The sequence below is a fragment of the Opisthocomus hoazin genome, chromosome 2, assembly GCF_030867145.1.
Source record: "Opisthocomus hoazin isolate bOpiHoa1 chromosome 2, bOpiHoa1.hap1, whole genome shotgun sequence".
In the NCBI taxonomy this organism is placed as follows: Eukaryota; Metazoa; Chordata; class Aves; order Opisthocomiformes; family Opisthocomidae; genus Opisthocomus; species Opisthocomus hoazin.
The window spans coordinates 7,875,517-7,899,974 of NC_134415.1; the positions used below are offsets into that span (position 1 = coordinate 7,875,517).

Genomic DNA, 24,458 nt, shown 5'->3' on the forward strand with positions numbered 1-24,458 from the left:
ATGCAGCTTGCTCATTTGTGCTGTCTATGGATTATTTTTCAAATTCTTTTTCTATTGTCTCCATGAGAAATATAATTAATCTCATCAACACCAAATCATTTCTCTCTGCTGGTTTACTTTCTAGGATGATTTATGTATACATCAAATGTGATTGCGAGCCGTTTCCCAACACATGTAAACCTCAGTTTTAGGAGATCTCTGGGGATGCTCTAAGTTTTAATAACAGCCTCACATGAAACACAATTACCCCATTCTGGCAGTGCACATGAGTAAACATGGATACGGGGAGTTAGTAAAATAATAGTTTATTAGTTATTTCACGAATTATACTCTGTAATTAGGGAAAACTCTCTTTTCATAGAATCATAGAATCAGAGGTTGGAAAAGACCTCTAAGATCATCGAGTCCAAGCATCCACCCAGCACCACCATGCCTGCTAAACCATGTCCTGAATTTTAAGAACGCATTGACTGTGTACCCTAGGCTTAGTATGTTTGTCCATGTTGTTACATGCACTGTTGATCCTGAAGGGAAACGGTTAAATATATTGTTATTGAGCGAGCATAGCAATAAATTAAAATTCACATCAAAACCAAAGAGCAAGAATTATTAGATAGATTTTTTTCCCACTGTTTATCTTCAAGGTACGATTCCGTGTTTCCCTGTTGGGCAGCTGACATTGTTTGCTCGCTTCTCCCCTGTAATCCTGAAGCTGCCTGCTCAGCCTCTCTCACATGCTGAGAATATTTTGGTTTATGGCTCAGCCCACCTACCAGCTATTTCAGCTACTGAGATGCAGTGAGCTAATTAACGCATCCATCATCTTACACGTTCTTCAGATGCCATGAGCAATAAGGAGACTTAGCCTTGATCTTCTTCTTTGTCTTCTTCTTTCTTCCAGGCTTGGCACTGGCCTGACTCCAGCCCATACACATTTTCCTTGCTGAACTGTTCATTCGTGTATTTTTGTTCTCTATTTATTGACTTCTAATTCCCTTCCTCTCCTAGAGTGCATGCTAGATTAAATCTCCATTATCTAAGCCTGTGTCTTCTTTGCCCAGCTCACACAGCCGTGTAAGTATAATTATTGCTTAATATTTGTATGAAATTAGCATCCAGCAAATCCTGGTCCACACCAGCGGCTTGCGCCAGGTGCTTTCCCAACAGGGACACAAACACAGCGCCTGTGCCAGAGCCTGCAGTGGAGGTTGAGGCACGTCTCTGCTACAATCTGCTGGTTTTCGTCTAGCTGGTGACGAGTGCTGACTTCTGCAGCTGCTGTGGAGGGGGCTGTGGTCCCACGGTACCGGCCGAGGGAGGGTCAGGCAGAAGCGTGAGGGCATCGGGGGGGGGGATGCTTTTCTCACCTCGTCATGGACCTCACCGTGAACCTAAGAAACACAGCGTGTGATGCAGTAGCACAACCCAGCAGATGAACAGGAAGGGAAATAATTAAAAATTTCTTTGTAGATGAGGATAAACCCAGGATTTTCAAAAGGCCTGTTTCTTCTCCTGCCTGAGATCCGCTTTCTGCCAACAGAATGCTGCAGTCTCACCCTGTTCATGTCAGAGCATAACGTAAGATGTCCAGAGCCGTGGCAGTGAAGGAGGAAGCCCTATGTGAGATGCAGGCAAATGGCAAGTCGTGCTGCGAAGCTCCCCCGGAAAGCTTGCGGCACTGAGCCCAGCATGGCTGGGCTGGGCTTAACCAGAAGACGTTTGTCAAATCCAAGGTCAAAAGAAATCTTAGAGTCTTAGAAAGATGTAAACCTGGTTTTCCAGATAACGCCAACAAGTTATCTGGTTAAATTAATCTGTGTCTGAACTTAAACGGACATAAATGCTTACAGAATATGTAGGCTGTGATACATCCCCAGCAGTAATTCTGTTAATTTTTTCAACACCCCCTGCTGTGCATGTGTAAGGATTTGCAGGCACACCAAAACAGGCCAACTAACTACGCTCCTCTCCTCTGCTTTTAACCGCTCTCAGAACAGCCCTGTGCCTCCTCCCCGCATGCTTTCTGCTGTAAACCCAGCCGTTTGCATTCCCCAGGCAATCCATTGCATGTGGCTGCAATTGCGCTGACCATAACTGCAACCAAAGGGTGTCCGATCCAAATTACGTCGCGCATTCTGATATTGCCCTCTGGAGCCGCAGATCTGGGAGAGGGCCAGAGAAGCCATTTTACAATTACAGTCTAAGTCATGGGCTTTATAAATCCGTTATTAAAAAAAAAAAAAAAAAGGCAGAGCAGGTGTGCCCACAAAGCAGGCATTAATCACAGCTAGGTAAAGTCTGCTCCTCTCCTAGGTGGCACGCTGCAGAGTTTCAGCAGGAGCTCACCCCTGCTCCAAGGACACCCCATGCTTTTTTGCCCTAATGGTCCATTTGCTGTGTAATAGCAGGGAGCAGATTTTTTTTCCACCGCCGTCTGTGCAGCTGCTCTGGAAGCAGAGCGTGATCCTGGAAGTAGGGATCACAAGGTCATTTTCCAAAGTGAAGGAAGGAATAAGCATGTCACAGGAGTGGAAGGTGGGAAGACAAATGAAGCTGAGAATCTGGCAAATACTCGGCGCTCCTCACTGCAGCTCGGCTTTCAGAACCAGCAAGAAGGAGGGAGGCTCATTGCACAGCCCTGACCGTCTCGCTCAGAAAATCAGTGTCCCACACTCCTGGTAATTCCCTCTACCCATTAAACCCAGGAAGATGCCATAAACTGCAGCTGTATGTCACGGAGCTATTTCATTTTAGCCAAAAGTGAGTGCTGTAAAAATGGATGTGCTGCACGCTTTGCTGATGTAAATTAAAATGAGCTTAATTCCTGTAGTCAAAAATAGACAAAGAACAGAAATTACTTTTGTGACTCTAAATCAGGTTATAGTAGGCGAGGGTCTTTCCTGATATTCTTGTGTTTTATTTTAGAAATCCTCTGTCATTAAAGGATGTTCAGCTGCGCTACAGTCAATCCCATGGTATCTGAGCATCTAAATGTCAGAAAACTCCTTAACAGGCTCCATTCCAGATACTTTATTAAAGCCATTACCAGAGGCACATCAAAATGTAATAAACACAGAAGCAGATAATGGTCAGAATATTTCTAGCATGAAATGCACGATCTGTTCCGATTAAGGGCAATCCAGGCTAAAAGCTGTCATTTTCATCGGCAGTTTCAAATGGCAGAGTCACATTTCTGAGACGTGTTCCTGAGTTTGCTGACAGCAGTCAGTCTCTACCACTTCAGCATCAGAGGGCTCTTCTTAGAAGTCTTCCAGGTGCTCTCGCTAGGCAGTGCATCTCCACTCTGGGTGATCCTGATTCTTCCTCCATCTGCTACATTAATTCCCAGGAAGTAGTGGTATTGTTTTCTCTCCAGTGATGCAGTCCCAGTGAATCCCAGTACCATTCTGGCTCCCAGTATGGATGGTTCCTTGTCATGGGAAGAGCTCCCCAACCTGGCAGGGCATGCTCCCCAAGGCTGGCAAAGGCCAAGCTGAGCTGAGCAAATCGTCAGGAGCTTATCTTGTGGTTCGTGTCATCCTTGTCAATGACAATAGAGCTGTCCTTGGGCTCTGCACTTGCACCTAAGCGGTTCAGAGCACTTTAATTAATGAAATGGTGATTTATTCTCGCTGCCCCTGAACTGCAGGGAGCTACGTTTGTCTTGCAGGCTGAGTGACGGTGCACTGCTAACGCGTCCAAGGGGGATGAAGCGGAAGAGCAGGAAGAGACAGACAAGAAAGTGGCAGGGTGTGCCAGGGGAAGGATTTCTTCATGCGTGCCGTGTCTCACTGGCAGCTGCTGGAGGCAGGACGGGGCCTGGCTGGACCCAGACTGGCCATTCCTGTGTGGTCCCCGTCGATCCCTTCGCAGGCACCTCTGAGTGAATGCATCACTGACACAGAGCGGGCAGAGGGCAAGGCTTGTGCTGTATTATTATTATTTCAGTAATTGTGATGCTGGAGACCTGCGTACAGCATTTGGACTGGCAGATGGGTTTTCCAAGTCATTAACTCAGGAGTTCTGCATTTTGTTCCAAAACGTTCCTGTGTTATTACTGTTGCAGATAAGGGTTCCTTTCTGGTTTACAGTCTTTCACAAAGTAACTCAGTACCTTCAGTGATGACTGGGTTGAAATCCTGATTTTTTTTGATTCACAGCCAAGATCAGGATAGCGCATTAGATGCTAGCGGGGCACCAGCTCGCTCCTCATCAGGGCAGTTTTCAAAGTGCTTCTCTGAACAGAACTGTTTTCTTTGCACTGAGGAGCACACAAAGCAGAGCCAAAAGAAACCATTCGGTAGGCAACAAAAATATAGAAGAAAAAGAACAAGCACATAAAAGATGTCGCTAGGAAGGAGAGCAGTGTGTGCTGCAACAGCCTGATCCAAACCAGGCTGACATTCCCCCTGCACATGCACGGTAATGACAAGGCCCTACTGCTTTGTATTTTCCTACTTCTGTGGCACCAGACGCCGGCCAGGGACTTTTGATGCTCCACCATCTCTTATTGTGTAACAGTAAAACCTTAAAAATATGAAATATGTCATATAAATTATTTAACATTTTTAAAACACACAGATCAGCCCTCTGAAGCACAGTATCTGTGGAAGGCTTCAGATTCAAAGCAAGGTTCTTCCTGGCCTCTGGAGAACAGCTATGTATCCCACCCAAACTCAGAAATGATAATGGCTGGCGTCCCTTTCAGACGGGCACTCACGACTTCCAGTAGGTTTTCATCGCAGGCACTGTTTTGCTCCAACATCTCAACTTTGAGTCTGGTTTCTAAATTGGGCAAATCTGAAACCTCCTTAAGCTCTGCTTCCTTCAGACTCCTGCGTAACCCTCACCACTCTTCTCATTTCTGGTCTTTCCAGGGACTACAAATAGACCTCATTTTCCTATAGCCTCTAAGCAGCGGAATCACCTCAGCGCTGTAATCTCTTTGTTTACTTGTAGAATGAATTAATTTCTATCTGATCTCTCTCTCTCCCCCCTTATATTTCTTCTCTGTTCTTTTTAATGTCACGCTTGCTTTACTGAGTTCTGAATGAAGCAGTCGAGGGCTAATAACCCCATTAGGTACTTATGCTCTTATTTTGTCTCTAATCAAGATGTTGGCTGAAAAGTCCAGAGCGGGACACTGACAGCAGCTGGAAGAAAAGCCAGTGCCAAATGTGGCTGCTCTGGTAGCCAACAGCAGGGGCACAAGGGTGACCCACGCCCGTGCCACTCCACGCTTCCCATAGAAACCGGGGAGGCACACAAAGCTACACCGTTCTGGAATTCAGCCGAACATTTAATAGCCTCGGCAGCTGACACCTGATTTAAAGACCTGATGTGTCCAGTACAACAATATGCATAACGGGGTCATTGTGGCTCTGCCAGTCTGGGGTATTTGTTCGCTGTTTCTCCTGCTTCTGGAGCCCAAGTTCACATCAGTATTGGCAGCAAGGCTCTGCTGGAGTTTGTCATTCCTGCCACAACTAGGGTCATCTGCATCTGTCACCCTCTAAGGGAACTGCTTCATAGCTCTCCTCTCTTGCTGGCCACATCCCAGAGAAGATGCGTACGGGCATGTGGCTGCTCATGGCAGACCTCTGCAGACACCTTTTTACTCCCTGCATGTGTCCAGCCCATAGGCAGCACTTTCTCCCCTGGAAATGACACAGCTTTCAGGGAGAGAAGGGGCTGTAGCTCCTATGGAAACAAGGACTGCTGGCTTCAGCAGAGGAGAGGCAAGGGTCATCATCTTCCAGAATTCTGAAATGCCAAGGAGTTTCCACCTGGAGTGTCTGGGAAGTTGCAAGGAGCTGATGGAAGGAGCTGGAAATTTCCTGAGCTGCAAGAGCAGAGACAAAGCATGTTCGAAGAGCTACTCTGTGATAACTCAGCTTCCTCTCTGGAGGAAGGAGCCAGCATGAAACTCATTTGTCCTCCTCTCTTCTTTGGAGTGTATAAAGGAGGAAAGCTGATGGCCTGCAGAAGAATGATGGAGCATGTAACTGAGATTCAGCCTCTGAACCATGTAAGGGTGAGTGGCCCATCAATCCTTGGGCATAAAAAGAGCTTGGCAGAAGAGCTACAAGGATGCAGACCCCTCAGAGTGCAAGAAGACTGAAACATAAATGTGGCTTGCATCCATCCTCTGGACCTGCCTCTGATGCTCAGAAAGAAAATTAAGCTGATGCTCTGTGCTCTCTGTCTTGAGAAGAGTCTTCAGAGAAAGTTTTGCTTTTACAGAGGATCCTCGTGTCATACTACCCATAATTTTACAGACTTCTTTGTAGCTCTGAAAAGTTTGGAGGAGAAAATTCCCTAGAGGCAAAGCTCCTGAAGTGATGTTTATTATCTCTCTAGCAGGGTCAGGTTTATGGTTTCTTTTAATATTTCCTCCTGTGGGTCTTATTTATGAAGATAACTATAAACTGTATTGTAAGGCTATGGAGGGAAAACTCCCCTACCTCAAGACACAGCTCTTTCTGGGCTGTGAAGCTTGGGTCAGCAGTGCCTTTTACGCAGTCACACTGAAGAGTTGTTAAGGTCATTAACAGACTGGGGAGGCAATTGTTTTCTTTTTCCAGGAGGCATTTTGAAATTTCAATAGAAATCTTTTTGCAGATGGATGAAAGGTGAAATCCAAGAGCATCCACAGATGAGAAATGAAAATAAAATGACCTTTCAACTAAAATGCATTCTTACCTATTCTTTTTTAATATTTTTCTGCTGATTCTGATCACTTCCATTATTTTCCACTATAGATTTAGTGAGTAATCATTTGGAATTACAAAGGCAGATTTAACTTAAAATGTTAAAATGGAACAATTTCAAAACCTCTTTCAGTAATTTTTTTCAGTTTTTTTTAACCTGTACCCTTCTTCACAAGCTTCTGTCTCAGTGAATGAGCATTTTGTTTCACTGCAAATTGAATGAAAATAAAAATTTACATCTTTTTGACCAACATTTGTAGAACGTGTCCTCAAAGATCCAAACCACACGAGTTCCCAGAGCTCTTCACTGGAGCTACAGCTACCTAACTCTTCATGAGCACAGTCTCTTGAAGTTTCAGCTGCTATGGCCCCATTTCTGTGATATCCAATCCTTCTATGAAAACACAGTGGGAACGGGTGTTTTTTACTTTGCCTGTTTACTGTTCAGACAAGAAAGTGCTCACATGGGGAGCCAGAAATTACATATTTCTCTTGGACAACAGGTAACTGATTTCCAAGCCTTTCTCAGTTATTGTATGCCACCTGAAAGACCTAAGTGTTCCATAATATCACTCGGTTTTTATCATTTATACTGAGGTCTTACACTAAATTAATGCAGCCAGCAACAGCAACATATCGTAGAACATGTTTTCTGCAGGACTGGCCTGTTGGGAGATAGGTCAGAACAAGTAAAGCTGTTTGGAAATATGAATCTCAGAAGTGCCGTACATTGTGTTTTGTAAGACCACCCTTTTGGCACCAAGCTCACCAGCCGTACTCCTCCACTTCTTGGGACGTAAGGCTGCCGAGTTTCTCGGTCTCTCACAGGCTGCTTTCGAAGATCGGTGTGCTCTGAAGCGTGCTGTTAAATCAGTCTCTGGGATGAGGGTAGATGCCATCACAGTGGCTTGAGATCTCCTCACTCCGCTTCCATGGGAAGTTCCGGACTCGCTCCCCTCACTGCTGCCCGTGGGATTGGGGTGCCACTGCTGAAGGACAGACAGCAAGGGAGCACGGGGCAGAGGGTGCTCTGGTTTTGTGTGAAACGGACATCAGCAGTGCAATCAAAAAGCCAAACAAACTTCAGACAGAAAAGATTCACCTGTTCTTGATACAGAGTACTTTAAAAATGACCACAAATACAAGTATTTAGAAAAGGTTATTTCCTTTCTATATCCTGGTTTACTTAATGCGTCTAGGGGCAGTTTGTGTGTCGTAAATGTCAGCTTCTCTGTTATGTCAGTGAGCTCTCAGCTTTCTTTTTTGTAGAACTTTCTTCTCGTTGACTAGCTGCCAAGCTGATGGTGTCTCTTTTGGTATCTCCTGACTCACGCGCCTTCCTGTTCCAGCTGTCCCAGTATCCTGTCACGGTGCTGAACAATTAGTACTTGGGCTGCAAGGTTGATTTATTTCCCTCATTTTCTGTATTAAACAGCGTGATGCTGCTCTGGAGTGAGGATTTACCGAGCCAATAGTTTTGGCACACATCCTAAGGCTGGCATCGGGGGCGGGCAGGGCTTTGCCCAGCTGGTACCGTATCTCCATGCAGAGCCTTGCTGACAATCCACAGGCGTAAAGGTCTGAAGTAAACGTGCGTGTGAGTGTACGTATGTGTGCGTGTGTATTCTCTCTATATATGTTCCAACATATATATATGGGTTTCAGTAATAGCAGTCTCGGGGTGTTTGTGTAGCCAGTGTTAGCACTGAGACATTTCTCTCCTCGTTTTGCCCCTGGTCCTGCTCCTTCCCTCTCCCCAAGGCTCTGCAGCACTGTTTCCCCTCCTGTCAGCACTGTGCTGCTAAATCAGGAGATCCGAAACCCCTCCATTCCCAGAAGCCAAGACATCAGCTATTATAAAAGCATTTTATTCTTGCATGCTTTTTTGTCTGCCTATACCAACCACTACAAAAATCCAGCTGGCCAGCTTCTCCTCAAAGTGAACATTTTGACTGTTCCAAAAAGTAGTAAGTGGTTCAGGTCGCAGCTGAAGAGTACAGGCTGGATATAAACCACATCAGGCCAAGCTTAAGATATCCACAAGCGATCACTGCACAGTCTCAGACTCTGCGGGCCTTTCACAGCCAGAACATCCACTGACGTCAATGGAAATTTTGGGTGATGACGGAGAGCAGTGACGATGTTGACTCCGGCAGTGAAAGCCTTGAGAGCCGAATGTTTAGGTTTTCTCTGCCTTAGTTTGTGTAAGCTGTCCCTCACCACACGCCGAATGCCGCACAAACCTCCACACAGCCCTGGGAAATAACAGCGAGCCTGTACCCTCACACCCCGCCGCTGGGCCGAGGGGGACAGGCTGGCTGCATGACTCGGCCACCCTCGCACGGGGAATTTATGATAGACTGCCACTATGGACCTCAAATTCAGGCTCCCAGTGCCCTTTCCCTGGGCGACTTCTCATCTTTTCAGCAGCTGAAGTGTTGTGACATTGCTTGAGGTGCCTCTCCACACTGCTTGGAGCTGCAGGGAATTGCCTAATCTGCGTAGGTAACATTAAAAACAATATGTGTGTGTGGTTTTGGATTTTTTTCCCAAAAAATTTTGATTAACTCACCTTTTAAAGGCCAACATTAGCGAACACGTTCATACAACAACCTGGGCCATGCAGGACACAAGTTAGGTGTAACTTTGGTGCCGGTGCATCTCCTCTGGATGCAGACCCTGCTCCTCAGCCCAGCGCCCAGCTGTGCTGGGCAAGGAGAGGAGCCCTGAAGCAGCTCGTCTGACAACTGGGATGCCCATCTCCCAAGTAACCCGCAATAGAATGAGAGGAAATGGCCTCAAGTTGCGTCAGGGGAGGTTCAGATTGGATATTAGGAAAAATGTCTTCACTGAAAGAGTGGTCAGGCACTGGACCAGGCTGCCCAGGGCAGTGGTGAAGTCCCCATCCCTGGAGATGCTCAAAAAACATGTAGATGTGGCACTTTTGGACATGGTTTAGCAGGCATGGTGGTGATGGGTTGATGGTTGCACTTGATGATCTTAGAGGTCCAATGATTCTATGATCCCAAAAGCTGGGGTGCGCATCCCAAAAGTGGAGGTGCAGCCCCCCATCCAGTGATGGGATGGCTGGTGCAATGCTGGCCCTGGCCCAAAGCAGGGCTGCATTGTGCGGCTCCCTGCCTGGGGGAAAGCTCTGCCAGCAGCACAGGAGCTGAGCCCTGCAGGGTTTTTTAATTTTGGCTGCATGTGATGAAATTCTGGAGTGAGAGCCTCCGGGGGAGCGGGCCCTCTGGAGCCCTGGCAGCCTCCAGCTACTTCTACCTGAGCGGAGCCACAGGAGGTCCTCAGGAAGGTCTGAATTCATTGGCACTCGGTTGCTCCGAGGAGGAAGAGGTGATGCGGTGCAGTCTTTAGCGAGCAATGGTCATCTTCAAAATGGAAGGCCAGCCACAGTCATGATGCTAATCAGATCTGAAGAATCGGTGTGATACTTGCTTTGGGCAGGAAGGCAGTTTTAAGGACAGAGTTACAGATCCCTGTTAGATCCCCATCTTTTCACAAGGGTGTGTAGTGATAGGACAAGGGGGAATGGCTGTAAACTAAAAGAGGGCAGATTTAGATTAGAGATTAGGAAGAAATTCTTCACCGTGAGGGTGGTGAGGCCCTGGCCCAGGTTGCCCAGAGATGCTGTGGCTGCCCCCTCCCTGGCAGTGTTCAAGGCCAGGCTGGATGGAGCTCTGAGCAGCCTGGTCTGGTGGAAGATGTCCCTGCTGATGGCAGGGGGGTTGGAACCACATGATATTTAAGGTTCCTTCCAACCCTTATCATTCTATGATTCTATGATTAGGAATCCCCCATTTCATTTTGGGGCTTTTTGGATTCTTGAGCAAATACTGTCTGGTAACATGCTGCTGCTCACTTCATCAGCGTGCTGCGTAGCTCCTGCATCCCTCCAGTGTCTGGCAGAGCTACTGATGTGTCCCCTCATGGGGAAGAGATGGCGAGCTCCCCGTTCCTTCTGCGTTGAGCACCGCTGCAGAGGAGTCACCCCTCTGCTCTGCGGTGGCCTGACCTTGCCCCGGTGCTCTGCCCGTGCCGTGCCACCGGTTGCTCCCACAGGCTTCAGCCACTGCTGCTGCAGAGGGGTAAAGCACCTCCTGCCCGCCGGTCTGGTGGGCTCCGACTCAGATTTAAGGCCGATCCTGCGTGCTATGCCAGACCAAGTCAAGGGCTGCATCTCCTCACGGGCTCCGTAAGCACAAAGCAGTCTCTGGGCGTAACTAGAAAGCTCATCTCTGCGTCCAAGTATGACGTCTGCCTGGTCTGTGGGTGTTTGGAGCTTACACACAGCCACAGTATTGCATTTTATGTGTATAACGCTGATTAGCTAGAAGAGCATAAACCAGTTCAGGCTCCAGGTACGTCTAGGGTGTAAAGGCAGAAAATGTTGGATAAGGCACCGTGTGATAACTTCAGCTGTCTGATTGCTGAGTGCATGCTGTCGCATTGAGAGCTGCATCTTTCCAAAATGGCACGGGTGGCAGACCCCCAGCTGCCAGCCTGCCCCACACAGCAAGCTGGAGGAGGACTTCAGAGGGACCATCTTGTCATGGTGCTGACGCACGCGGAGTGAGCTTGGCTCACTCTGATGCTTGTGGGCAGAGGTGACCCTGCGGGCTGTCTGTCGCGACGCCTGCTCGCACTGCTACTCTTCCTCCGAAGCAGGGCTGCTGCGCGACTTCACCTGCTCCTTCACGCTTTCCTTGGCGTCACGGCAGGGGTGGCTGGTCCTCCTCCCACAGCAGCAAACCACCGAGACGCAAAACTCTGCAGTATGTTTGGGGGAAAAATGAAATTAAATATTCATCCTAATGCAATCCACTTGCTGCAGCCATGGGTGTAAAAGCTGCAGAGTGTGTCCTAGGACTCCTGCTCTTCACTGGAAGTGAAGGGAGGCAAAGCGAACAGGTTTAGTGCCCCGGGAGCAGCGAATTGTGGGATGGAGGAGCATCCCACAGGAGAAACTGCAGCTTTTTCCCTGTGCTTCTGCAGCCCGAGACTCCCACGCCGATGTTTTGCTGAGGCAGTTTACAGTACGTGAATTTTCCCCGCGGTTTGGTCTCGTTCTTTTAAACTTTTTTTTTTTTCCTAAATGTTAGTTTAAACAGTCTCTCATTAAGGCTTCGGAGTGTGTGCTAAGGCTTGTCTTGGAAATGTGTATTCAGGTGGTTTGTAAGATTTGTATTATTTGCTTCTTTTGGAGCCATTCTGGTGTATTATGTAAATCCATAGCTAAGCATTTCCTGGGACCATTTCTTGTGCAAATGCCTAGTTTGGCACCTGTACAGTGCTGAGCAAAACCAATCGCTTCTGTCCCGGTAGTTCGGAGAAGAAAGATCAGCCTGGAGAGTTTTTGTTTCATATAAGAGAAGAAAATTTTCTCATTTCATTGCCTGTCGGAATGCATTTTCTGCAAATGAGCTGGAAAATCCCAGAGCAGATAAAAGTTTAAAGGCAGAACGTGAGCCCCAAACGGCACGTAGCAACAAGTAATAGTCAGTATCAGACACGGACATTCAGAGTGGCAGCCGGACACTGGATTGACTTCTGTGGTCGTTTCTTGCATGTAATAACGTGCTTACAGAAAAATATGTGTGGGATGATGCGCATTGAGAAGCCATTGAACTATTTTATGTAACGTCCATTTCTGAGAAACTGCTTAATCCCTGGAATGGTTATTTTTCAGTTCGTGTAATCAGGTAGGTTTGGTGACAAGCCACAGACCTCCCTGTTGCTTGAAGCTTCAGTTCAGGCCTTTTTCCATGTACTGACTCTGCACGAATTCCTCCGCAGAGCGGAGTAAAGCGAGCGTGGGGTACCCGACACCAGGGACTTCTCCATCCTTTCTTCGTCTCAAGGTTTGGCATTCCCTGGCCAGGTCACTGCTTCTCTCCCCACTGCGAGCTCGGGAAGGGGCTGGGGGTTGTGGTTTGCCCCCGCTCCTTCCCGTGGGATGGAGGTCTGCAAGGGGGTCTTCTGGGGGCACAGGCAGTGGGAAGGGGGGGGCCATTTTTCAGGCTTGCCCCCAGCCCAAGCATCCAAACTCCCTCCTTGGGGTTCCTGCCAGCAGCACCTGGAAGGTCAGAAGAGGCACAGAGCTCCTTGCAGGCACCATCAGCTGCAGCTCACAGGTCTCAGCAGGGGTGGGGTGAGCTGCTGGGGGTCATGGCAGGACCCGCCACCCCACAATCCCTCTTGAGGAAGCCCCCAATTACTTGGAGCTGGCAGTGGGCAGTGCTGCCCCATCTCCCACCTCTCTCCTCCATGGTCCAATGTCACTGGGTTCCCTCAAACAGCAGAGCCCTGAGACACGTCACCATCACTCAAGTTTAAATGAAGCTGGAAATAAATGTTCTGAATTATACGTTGTGGCGGAGCATCGTGTAGTGCCACTGAACTGTGCAAGAGGAAGGGAATCGAAAAGCCATTTCCACTTCTGGGGGCAAGCCCCGCTGGCAGCGTTGCCCCCTCGCAGTGGTCCCATGCCAGCGACCATCCAGCCCGAAACCTCCCGTGTGAATGGCACCCACACCCCACGGCAGCTGCCCTCCGCCACCTTCCCACAGCGGGGCTTGGGGCTGGAGCACCCGCTCTGCTTTTCAGCGAGGGACCCCCTCCGGCGTGGCCCCAGGCTCTGGAGGGGAGATCCCCACCAGGGGTGGAATCCTGAAATCCTTACTGTGGTGGCCGTGGGTGGATGCGCTTGGTGTGGAGCTCGGCTGGTTGCTGGGCTGGGAGCAGCGTGCTGGCACGGCACGGCATGGCACGGACCTGCTTCTTGAATGCCCTGTCACGTAAGATGTGTAGAATGCTCTCAAATTGACCTGACCCTGAAGACGGGCAATTGATTAAGGAAATTTTTCCCTGGGAAACTGGCTGCAAAAATGGTGCTTTTATGACAGCCTCTCCTTCCTAAGGATGGGGTGTTCCACACTTGAGGTTTTCTGACAGCAGCCAAGCATTTCTTCAGCTCTTCTCAGGCATACATCTGATAAAGGAAAAATGCCTGATCGTGACGAATCCCTCACTAAACAGCTTAATGGTGGCCCATCACCAGCCATTACTGTGAGCAGTATTAGTTAAACAGCCACCTGAAACATTTTCCAGGAAAAAAAGGGATGCCCCTTGCCTCCAGGTCCAGAAACCAGTGCCGTCACCAGGGCTGGTGTCACCTGCCGGGCTGCGGTCTCCTTCAGGCAGGGTATGAGAGACCGAAGGGCCAGGCTCTGCAGCCCTTGTTCGGTCCCCAGTACGGACAGACCCGCTGAGTAAGTACAGGATGTCTCTGAGGAGTGGCATGGCCGCTCCGCTGTTCCCATCCTCTGGCTAGTGGCCATGGGCTGCAGCGTGCCTCAGCAGGAAGCGCAGGCAGTGGGGCGGGTGAGGGGCACCGGCACACCCAGGGTCTCAGACCTCTGCCCCGTGGAATCACAGAATCACAGAGTGGTAGGGGTTGGAAGGGACCTCTGTGGGTCATCTAGTCCAACCCTCCTGCCGAAGCAGGGTCACCTACAGCAGGCTGTAGAGGACCTTGTCCAGGTGGGTCTTGAATATCTCCAGAGAAGGAGACTCCACAGCCTCCCTGGGCAGGCTGCTCCAGTGCTCCGTCACCCTCAGAGGGAAGAAGTTCTTCCTCATGTTCAGACGGAACTTCCTCTGCTTCAGTTTGTGCCCGTCACCCCTTGTCCTGTCGCTGGGCACCACTGAAAAGAGTCTGGCCCCATCCTCCTGACACCCACCCTTCAGATATTTATAAACATTTATTATGTCCCCTCGCAGCCTTCTCTTCTTCAGGCTGAACAAGCCCAGCTCCCTCAGCCTCTCCTCACAGGAGAGATGCTCCAGTCCCCTCATCATCCTCGTAGCCCTCTGAAGCCAAGCAGGAGCTTCTGCCCTCCTAGCACTGGGAAGCAGCTTTCCTGAGCCGCTCCGGGTGCGCAGGAGGAAAGCTGGAGGTAGGGGTTTAGGGGTTTTGTTGTAGGACCCATAGACCAGCAGGGCAATAAAAGCCACCGCAGGAATCCCGGGCACCTGTCTGCAAAGTGCTGAGTCTAGCGGATTTATTTGCAGCATTTTATGATCTGGGACACGCCACAGGAGCCTCCGTGCAACTGTTCTGCTGGCATGTGAACCTGCGGTGACTCAGGAAAAAGACACTCGGGGGCTGTCTTGATAAGTAACAGAAGTTGGCTATGAAATAAACATGCAGGAAAAGCAGGTCCCCGGCTGTCCGAAGGTGCAGCCTGCAGGCAGCCCTCGTCCTGCCTCTTTCAAGCACCCAAAGACTTCACCTCTCCGTGCCCCAGCTTGCACATCTGTGAAACGGGTGGGGAAGTGGAGCCCTGGAACAGGCTGCCCAGGGAGGCTGTGGAGTCTCCTTCTCTGGAGATATTCAAGACCTACCTGGACAAGGTCCTGTGCAGCCTGCTCTGGGTGACCCTGCTTCGGCAGGGGGTTGGACTGGGTGACGCACAGAGGTCCCTTCCAACCCTGAACATTCTGTGACTCTCTAACTCTGTGAAGGCATGGCCCTGTTTTCTGGGAAACACAGCAAGTAGACTCCCGGAGAGCATTTCTGAGGAATATTTTGGCTCTAACTTATAGCTCTTGTATACACACCAGTCTTCTACCTACTGCCACTTGTGAGCATCATGCATGAGGGATGCTGTGGCCCTAACAAGATGAATCATGAAAAAATGTACCAGGAATTTCTTTTCACTGTGAGAAATTAAAGCTGCGTTTTGTTTCCTTCCCTCCTTTTACCAGCCGGGGCACCTCATCTCTCCTGTTAGCTTTTGCTTGCTGCAAAGGGCTTACGAGTCCCCCCAGAACACATGGCATGACATTCTAGTCCAGGTCTCTTTTTTTCACGTGTTGAACGGAATATTCACGGCTGTTTCACAGCACATCTGCAGATTATTTATCCACGCAGGCCTAATCGATGCAGGGATTAGCAAAACATGCTGTGCCTGCCAATCTCTGCTCAAGAGGCCGGATTCATTGGTGCGGTGGCAGCTTTGCTGTGCTCCAGGGAGGCGATGCTCACTCTGCTGAAAATCAGGAGCAATTTAGCCAAATTCAGTTTGCAGGTACGAACCTTGCAAGGTCAAAGTCAGAAGCACAGTCTACAAAGAAAAAAAATATCACCCTCTAGGAGCAACAGCAGATCCAGACCTGCTTCGGAGGAGAAGGCTTAGTAGGTACACTGCGACGGTGAGAAAACTGTAACGAGAGTTAACAGTCGGGAAAGGAGAAATAACTTGTGCAAAGTATTCCCTTCGAGTGTGTATTCCTCCCAGATATTACCTGCTTTGCTGCACCTTTCCCAAAGATGTAATGGCAGCTTCCATTTCTTATTAGCCTTTCTGGCATAGGTTTGTTCTGCAGTGAGTATCAAGAGACCAAACCCCCAGCCCAGGGGAATACACTGGGTTTGCTTTTTCTGCTTCTTGTCTACTTTTGCTCTTCATAGGTGGGGTTTTTTTGCAAAATGGAAGCAAAAAACATACCTTCCAGTCGTGGCAGAATTTTATACATTCCTTTGCACGAGGCTCAAAGCAGTGGAGAAACATCCCTACTACCTGGCAATGGTTAAAGACAAAACAGGCAGTGGGAGGTGAATAGTGTTAAAAATGGAGCTTTACTGTCATATTTTATTTGCAATGTTTATTTGACTGCAACACCTGCTTGCGATATGATTAACTCTTATTTAGCATGCAGTTTTGGCACTAACTACTTCTGATTTACTTCACTGGGGTTGCTCGGTTCCGGTGACGGAGGTATTTTGCTAGTCATGTCATGGAGACATGCCTAATGGGGCAGAGCTAATTTGCCATTTGCTGGGTTAATGAATATACACACTGAAAAGATGATGAGGAAAAACAAGCACGAGTACATGAAAGATTAAGAAACCAGCAAACAATTTAGGGTAAAAATACAAACAGCAAGAGCTCGGTGCCGCAGGCTTTTCTGTAGCGTCTGCCCTCCCAGCACGGTTCCCGCAGTGCCGTAGCGGCTCCGTGCCGTTCCCGAGTGACATTACACATCTCCGTCAGGCCATGCTCAGCGGTGGGGTGCCCACTGCTTTATTTTACACCTACAGGCAGGTTCCCATCTGTCCCTGCCGCTGTCTGTCCATGCAGAGGATGACCCGAAAGCCAGGCAGCCGCTTCTGCTCCTGGCTGGGCTTTGTGGGCTTCATGCACCGTGAGGAAGAGGAGAGCAACCAGGCTGAGTCTGTGCTCCTCCTCCTCACCCGCACCGCCCCGGCACCCCGACACGCAGCAGAGATGCCCGCTGCAGCAGCCCCCTCAGCAGCACCCCGCGGCGAGCATGTCCACGGCGTAACAGCTCTCCGTGAACGCTTCCCAAGGGCCACGTGAAACCAGGCTGCAGATCTCTCAGTTGGCAGGTAGACCTCCTCCCAGCAGTGTCATCCTGCCTTTTAATTCAGTCATGAGCCTTCAGATGGTCTGTGAACGTGGATGCGGCACTTGTGAGTGGGAGCAAGCTTTTCTTTATTGCTACTGCGGTGATTAAGCCAGTACTCTTCCCTTCCAGTATCCTTCCTCTGACGTTTCCATTCCAGTCTCACACAGGCCTTTGCTGTTGCCATGGCTGATGCCTTGCGTTTATTTTTGAAACGAACGGCTGTGATTACAATGGAGCGCTAGCAGAATCAAAGAAAATAGAATCATAGAATCATAGAATGGTTTGGGTTGGAAGGGACCTTAAAGATCATCTGGTTCCAACCCCCCTGCCATGGGCAGGGACATCTTCCATCAGACCAGGGTGCTCAGAGCTCCAGCCAACCTGGCCTTGAACACTGCCAGGGAGGGGGCAGCCACAGCTTCTCTGGGCAACCTAGGCCAGGGCCTCACCACCCTCATGGTGAAGAATTTCTTCCCAATATCTAATCTAAATCTCTCCTCTTTTAGTTTACAGCCATTCCCCCTTGTCCTATCACTACACACCCTTGTGAAAAGCCCCTCTCCATCCTTCCTGTAGGCCCCTTCAGGTACTGGCAGCTGCTCTAAGGTCACACCAGAGCCTTCTCTTCTCCAGGCTGAACAGCCCCAACTCCCTCAGCCCATCCTCGTAGGAGAGGTACTCCAGCCCTCAGATCATCTTCGTGGCCCTCCTCTGACCTGCTCCAACACATCCAGGAAGCTCGTTTATCTCAAAAATATGTCATTACGCCCTGCAACGCCAAAGCTCCTTGCTGTCTGCTGCCGCCTTATCTGGAAACAGCCCGGCAGTTGTAGGAATTTACTCCTCACGTGGAGGATTACACGGAGTTGAGGAGAGATCACCTCAGCAGGGCAGCTTCCCTGCCCAGAGGAGCCATGCTCAGCGTGACCCGGGGACACACGGGGCCAGGGCATGCCTGTGCTTTGCAGCAGACTTTCCCTATGGCCTCCCCCAAAGTCCCACTGCTCCGTGGGCAAAGCGGGGTGAGCCCAGCAAACGAGAACATGAGCAGCAAGGCAGCTTTCGGGTTGAGGTGAGACCAGCAGATGCGGGATTTCTGGCAGTGTGGGCAGGAGGAGGTTTGGTCAGTCTTTGATAACAAATTCTCTTTTAGCACAGGGGATGGGATTTCTCCTTCCAGACGTGTGCTGAAGGTGTCCGTGTCTGTGCTCCTTGCTCTGGGCTCCCTTCTAGAGCTGAAGGAGAGCAACACAAGCAGCATCTCCCTGGGCTCAGTGCCTCCGGAGGTGTGCAGCAGAGGCAGCTCGGGGACGTACATCTCCAGCGACTCTGAACAGAGCCCAGGGTCCCGGCTCAAATGTAAAAAGTTGCTTGTATATACCTAAAGGTCAGTGGGCAGAAGGTCCCCACTACCACTCTGTGTCCCTGGGACTCATCACTCTGCCGGGTTATTAGAGCCACACGCGTACACGATCATCTCATAGGGAACTACCAGAGCATCTTCAGGGCCTCCTCCAGCTGGATGTCTTGGAGGGACATGGAAAATATGCACTCTACAAGTAAATAAGGTTGCTTTCCATTAACTGTGCCATTATTTAAGATAGGCCAGGGTCTATCACTCTTGTAGGCGTACGGCACGGGAGGTCTTCGAAAGCTGCCCAGTGAGTCTGCGGGGTGATGGGCGGCAGTGCCTACTCTGTGTGAGCGAGGAGAGGGAGCCTGCAGAGGACCGTGACCGACGGGCTGGGGGTGTGCATGCCACAGCAGCCCCGCTCGGCTCCGCTGCTGGAGAGCTCACTCTGAGGGCAAGCCCCAGGAGCACCCCTTTGCAGGATCCCTGCTTGCTTTCTTTGCAAAGTACACCTCTGGCACCTCCACGTTAGAAAACTGCAGGGATGAACCCAACAAAGAGAAGAGTCCACAGCCTCCAGGCGTCTGGTAACCCTCCCTCTTCACCCCAGGGGAGCTAGAGCTAGCTGTGCAGCAGCACCAGCTCACTGAAGCCTGAATAAGCTGAGGTAGAAATTGTGATTCATCCTGGAGATGAGAAAGCTTGGCTGCTGGTCCCGGCAGTCAAAGCTGGAAGGGGCTGGTGGTCTCCCTGCCAGAGAGGTGTGCTCCCCCAGCAGCTCTTCCACTGCCGCTGCACACTTGTCCCAGGAGGAGATACCCAACACCATCTCAAGGAGTAATGGTTTTAAACTGAGGGAGGGTAGATTTAGACTGGATAAAAGGAAAAAATTCTTTATGATGAGGGCGGTGAAGCACTGGCCCAGGTTGCCCAGAGAGGTGGTTGATGCCCCATCCCCAGAAACATCCAAGGCCAGTTTGGATGGGGCTCTGAACCTGACCCAGGTAAAGCTGTCCCTGCTCACTGCAGGGCGGTCGGGCTGGATGGCCTCTGAAGGTGCCTTCCAGCCCAAAGCATTCCATGATTCTGTGATCTCCCCACTGACCCAGAGGCAGCTGGCTTGCTCAGGTGTGAGCAGAGGACTCCCTCTGTGTCCTGCCCTGGTCAGGCAGACCTGCAAGAGTCTGTCCCATAAAACTTCAAGGAACCGACCTCAGCTCCCCATCTGTTCCATGGCTTTGGGAGACTTGGGGTCAGGCCTTACACGAGGGTGCACAGTGCTGAGTTGGGCTCCGAAGGGCACTGACTGCTTTCAGACTGCCCTCCGGGTAGGGTGGGTTTTGTCTTTCTTAATAAGTAACATTTCCGTTAGCAGATGAGATCGTTAACATATTTATAGGCAGGCTCTCCTGGCACAGCCAGGCGTGCCTGAAGCACCACAGGACACAAGCTCCGTGTCTGCCAAAGAGTATCCATAAAACATCAGGATACTCATTGGGTACAGTGTACCCTGATGGGCAAAACTAAAATTACTGGGCAGCAGGAGCAACTGTGTCCAAAATGTTCTGTCAAAACATTTAAAGTTGAAAGGTTTGTTTTTCCGGAGCGATTTTGTCCCCCGACTGTTTTGGGATCACGGTGTAGGTTACACCACAGTCCTGTCTTGCTTCCCATCACTATTTATCTACCCTCACTCGCTGGCAACTCTCTTCATCAAATGCTTCCTGGTGCAGCTTCACGGGCTGCGTGATGGCACCAAGAAGTGATTCAGGCTTGGTGAAACCAGCCAAAACGGCTGAAATGAAGCTTTATTGTATAGGCCAGTGAGGGGAGACTCCAACAGGGGGAAACGCAGCTCGGGGTCCCAGTCCGTGCCAGGGCAAGGCTGTCCTTCAGGGCATCACAGCACTGCACTGGGTGCCTCGGGGATGAGGGCGAGTGCCAGGCTGTGCTACCATGTGGATCCAGGGGTATCTGCTGAACAAGAATCAGGCCCACAGTGCAGCAAAAGCACATGCTTCTACTGTCTACGAAATAGTGACACCCCGTTCTATATGTGGGGAACAGGTTTTTGGCAGGAGGAACCACTTTTTCCCTAGAATGAATCCCAGCATAAATTCCATTTTAGTCCTTTCATTTGACCACAGCCTTCCTGTCCCTTTCATACTAAGCTTACTTAACATCATTTCATTTAAACTGTGCCTGCATTTTTTTTTGTATTCAGAGCATTAGACTGGCTGCCTGTGACACCCTGGCAGTCAGACCCTCCCTGGAGCCTTGGGAAGCAGGTTGGAGCCCGTAGTGAGGTTCGGGACTGGGTTTTTCAATGTCTCCCTGCAGCCCCATGCACTGCTTGTGTCCCCATGGCAAGCAGTTGGTACAGGCAGTGCTTTTCTGGGCTGGAGGCCAGGCTTGAACTGGGCGCAGTGTCTGTGGCCCGGGAGAGTGGATCCAGGCTGCGCACTGAGCACGGGTAGCGTCTGCGGTTTCTGGGGCAGAGGGGAGGTAGTGCTTTCACTGCTATGGAGATGCAGTTGAGAGGTTCTGCAGAGCATAGGCTTCATAGAGGACGAGGGACACTGATGTGCTGGCTGGGACACTGAGTGGCACCACGCAGAACCAGCAGCTCAGAAGAAGGTGTCCACGTAACAGCAGCCAAAGCCCAGGGTCATCTCATCCAGAGATGGGCACGTTCTGCACAGGAGATGGGCAAGTTCTGCACAGCCATGACACAGTGTGAGAGGCTGGCAGGCAACAGAACCCGTTAAACACAAAAAAGCGCGTTTCCTTCGCCATGCAGCCTTGTACCTGCTGCAGAGAAGGGGGGTGTAGACAGACGTAGAAGAGCAACGAGGCTGGTGAGGGGTCTGGAGAACAAGTCTGATGAGGAGTGGCTGAGCGAACTGGGGCTGTTCAGTCTGGAGAAGAGGAGGCTGAGGGGGGACCTTATGGCTCTCTACAACTACCTGAAAGGAGGGTGTAGTGAGGTGAGGGTTGGGCTCTTCCCCCAAGTAACCAGCGATAGGACGAGAGGCAATGGCCTCAAGGTGTGTCAGGGAAGGTTTAGGTTGGATATTAGAAAAATTTCCTTACTGCAAGAGTGGTCAGGCATTGGACCAGGCTGCCCAGGGCAGTGGTGGAGTCCCCATCCCTGGAGGGGTTCAAAAAACGTATGGATGTGGCACTACAGGACATGGTTTAGCAGGCATGGTGGTGTTGGGGTGACAGTTGGACTTGACGATTTTAGAGGTGTTCTCCAACCTTAATGATTCTGTGATTCATGGTGGGTGAAATATGAAGAGGCTCAGAGCGTGGATGGGTTTCTTTAAGTAATCACCCGATACAGCCCTGTCTTCTGAGAATGTGGATCAAAATCATGCTTTCATCAGACTCCGAATAATGAGCCTGAGATGCCCAGCCTCAGGAAACAGCTTGAAATTCAAGGCAGCAGCGAAAACCTATTTGGCATTCACTGGCAGAGGAAAATTTAATTTTGCTCAAATTTTGTCAAAGCACCTCATTAAAGTACTCCAGGGCCTCAGGGGTCCCGCAGGTTTGGAAGCAGCGCAGCCGGCACAGGGCACAGCACCTTTGTTGACTGCTGCCTGCACAGTTCAGCACCCTCCACCTCGCAGACCCCTGCATCTCTTCTTCGTGTTATTGAATTTCCATGCAGCCCCGTCCCGGGGCCTGGCACAGCAGGGCCAGGGTGTACCCATCCCCTCCCGTCCCCTCTTGCCCCCCAGCGCCTCCAGGACACAAATAAACCGCTGGTTTTTCCTCTCCCTGCACCAGGGCCGTGCCTGCCCTGGCTGCCTCCTACCTGGGGATCCACAGCATCCCCAGCCCTTGCTGTACGTGTGAGATCCTGACCCCCTCGCCCTGTGCTCCCGCTGGGTACCACCATGCCATGCTCTGTCGCATCCCCAGGTACCACTGTGCCATGCCCCATCATATGAGGGGCTACTGGAGAGGGTCCAGAGGAGGGCTGCGAGGATGATGAGGGGACTGGAGCATCTCTTCTATGAGGAAAGGCTGAGGGAGCTGGGATTGTTCAGCCTGGAGAAGAGAAGGCTGAGAGGGGACCTCATAAATGCCTGTAAATATCTCAAGGGTGGGTGTCAGGAGGACGGGGCCAGACTCTTTTCAGTGGTGCCCAGTGACAGGACAAGGGGCAATGGGCACAAACTGAAGCAGAGGAAGTTCCACCTGAACAGGAGGAAGAACTTCTTCCCTCTGAAGGTGACAGAGCCCTGGCCCAGGCAGCCCAGGGAGGTTGTGGAGTCTCCTTCTCTGGAGATATTCAAACCCTGCCTGGACGCGGTCCTGTGCAGCCTGCTGTGGGTGACCCTGCCTTGGCAGAGGGGTTGGACGTGATGATCCCCAGAGGTCCCTTCCAACCCTACCACTCTGTGATTCTGTGATATCTCCGGGTACCACCGTGCCATGCCCCATCGCACACTCTCACCCCGGTGGGCAGCTGCCGGCCTCCTCCTCCCTGCCACTGCCAGGGGGCTTGAGCCAGCTCTCACCCCTCAGGTGGAAAAACCCCAAGCCAGGCTCTCATGAGGCTCCCTCCAAGCCCTGCATAGCAGATGATGGATGGGGAGTTTCCCTGCCAGCCCTGGCGCCTCAGCATCCCGGGGCCCACGGGGGTGGAAGGAGGGGGACGACCCGGCGCAGTTCCAAGATGTCCTCTGTGAAGGTGCTCACGGCAAGGGTGAAATTTCACCTCTCCCCTCGCTCTTTCATCGCTGTCCCTCCTGTGTTTGCAGCCCCTCCGTCTTCGTACGGCAACAGATGCTGAAACTTGGTTTTCTTCTCCTCTTTGAGATGTGTGCCCCTCTTTCCTCAAAGGAAAAGGAGAGGAGCAAGAACGAAACGACACCCATATATTTGCTGCAGGCTGTGACTGCCTTGTGTAGTAACGCTGCCTTTCTCTCCTTGTTTTAGGGAGTGCTGTGGATTTTTTGGAGACAATGGCTTGACTTTGAAGGTGTTTTTTACCAAGGCAGCACCCTTTGGTGTTCTTTGGACACTCACAAACTACCTTTACTTACATGCAATAAAGAAAATAAACACTACGGATGTCTCCGTGTTGTTCTGCTGCAACAAAGCTTTTGTGTTCTTGCTTTCATGGATCGTTCTGAGGGACAGGTTCATGGGAGTGAGGGTAAGTGACTCCTTATCTCTGTCTCCCTTCTTCCCCCTCGCCCTTCTGCCTTTCCTTGTCCCCTTCCCTCCCATCGGCCGAGTCGAGCAGCACCCACGCAAAGAGCCGAGCGGGTGCAGAAATCCTTGCCGAGCGGGGACGCATCCCGGGGTCCTGTGAGCTCCTAGAGCCCCCAGCCTGCTGCCTTTGCACATTTTCCTTCAGAAAAGAGGTGTTTTGCTCCAGCATGTGGCACAAAGGGTAGTTGTGATCTCCACGTTCCCGTGGACGTGCATCAGCTTCTGCCTGCCCCTTCCGAGTGACAGTTCCCAGGCTGTGGCACCAGACCTAGTTGTTCCTAACGGCGCATTCCTGCGAATCCCAGCTTTCTGGTCCCAACCTGTGAATTTAACGGGGCCCTTGGCTTTTCTGGGCTCCACAGCAGGCTCGCAGTTATCCTCCGCACCCAACTCAGCCCGCAGCATCTGCAGAGGGGAGAGCTGGGCCACCCCTGCCCGCCAGCTCCCGAAGCCTGTCCGTGCGTGGCTGGTGGAGGATCAGCGTGGTGGGGACGTGCGTCTGGCCAGCAGCTGCAGGCACGGGGCAGGCAGTGTGCAGTGTCCTCCAGCAGCAGAGCCGAGATGGTGGGTAACCCACCGCCCCAGGGCCAAGGGGGTCCAGCCGAGGACAGAGGTGACAGCAAGGAGAAGGAGCCAGGGGGTTCCTTATTAACACTTATTAACAGCAATAATGGTCATAACACCTGTTTTCCACCCACCATTTGAGGAGCTCC

The 24,458-nt window shown here is 50.8% G+C and overlaps 1 protein-coding gene across 2 annotated transcripts in view; it reads left to right on the forward strand.

The window, feature by feature from the left end:
* The window catches only part of SLC35F3 (solute carrier family 35 member F3), a 187,640-nt gene that overhangs the window by 152,413 nt on the left and 10,769 nt on the right, over window positions 1–24,458 (forward strand). For both annotated transcript variants that reach the window (XM_075445469.1, XM_075445475.1), the window contains one exon: window positions 23,467–23,686. In XM_075445469.1, the coding sequence (XP_075301584.1) occupies window positions 23,467–23,686 (220 nt within the window). The remainder of the gene's footprint in view (window positions 1–23,466; window positions 23,687–24,458) is intronic.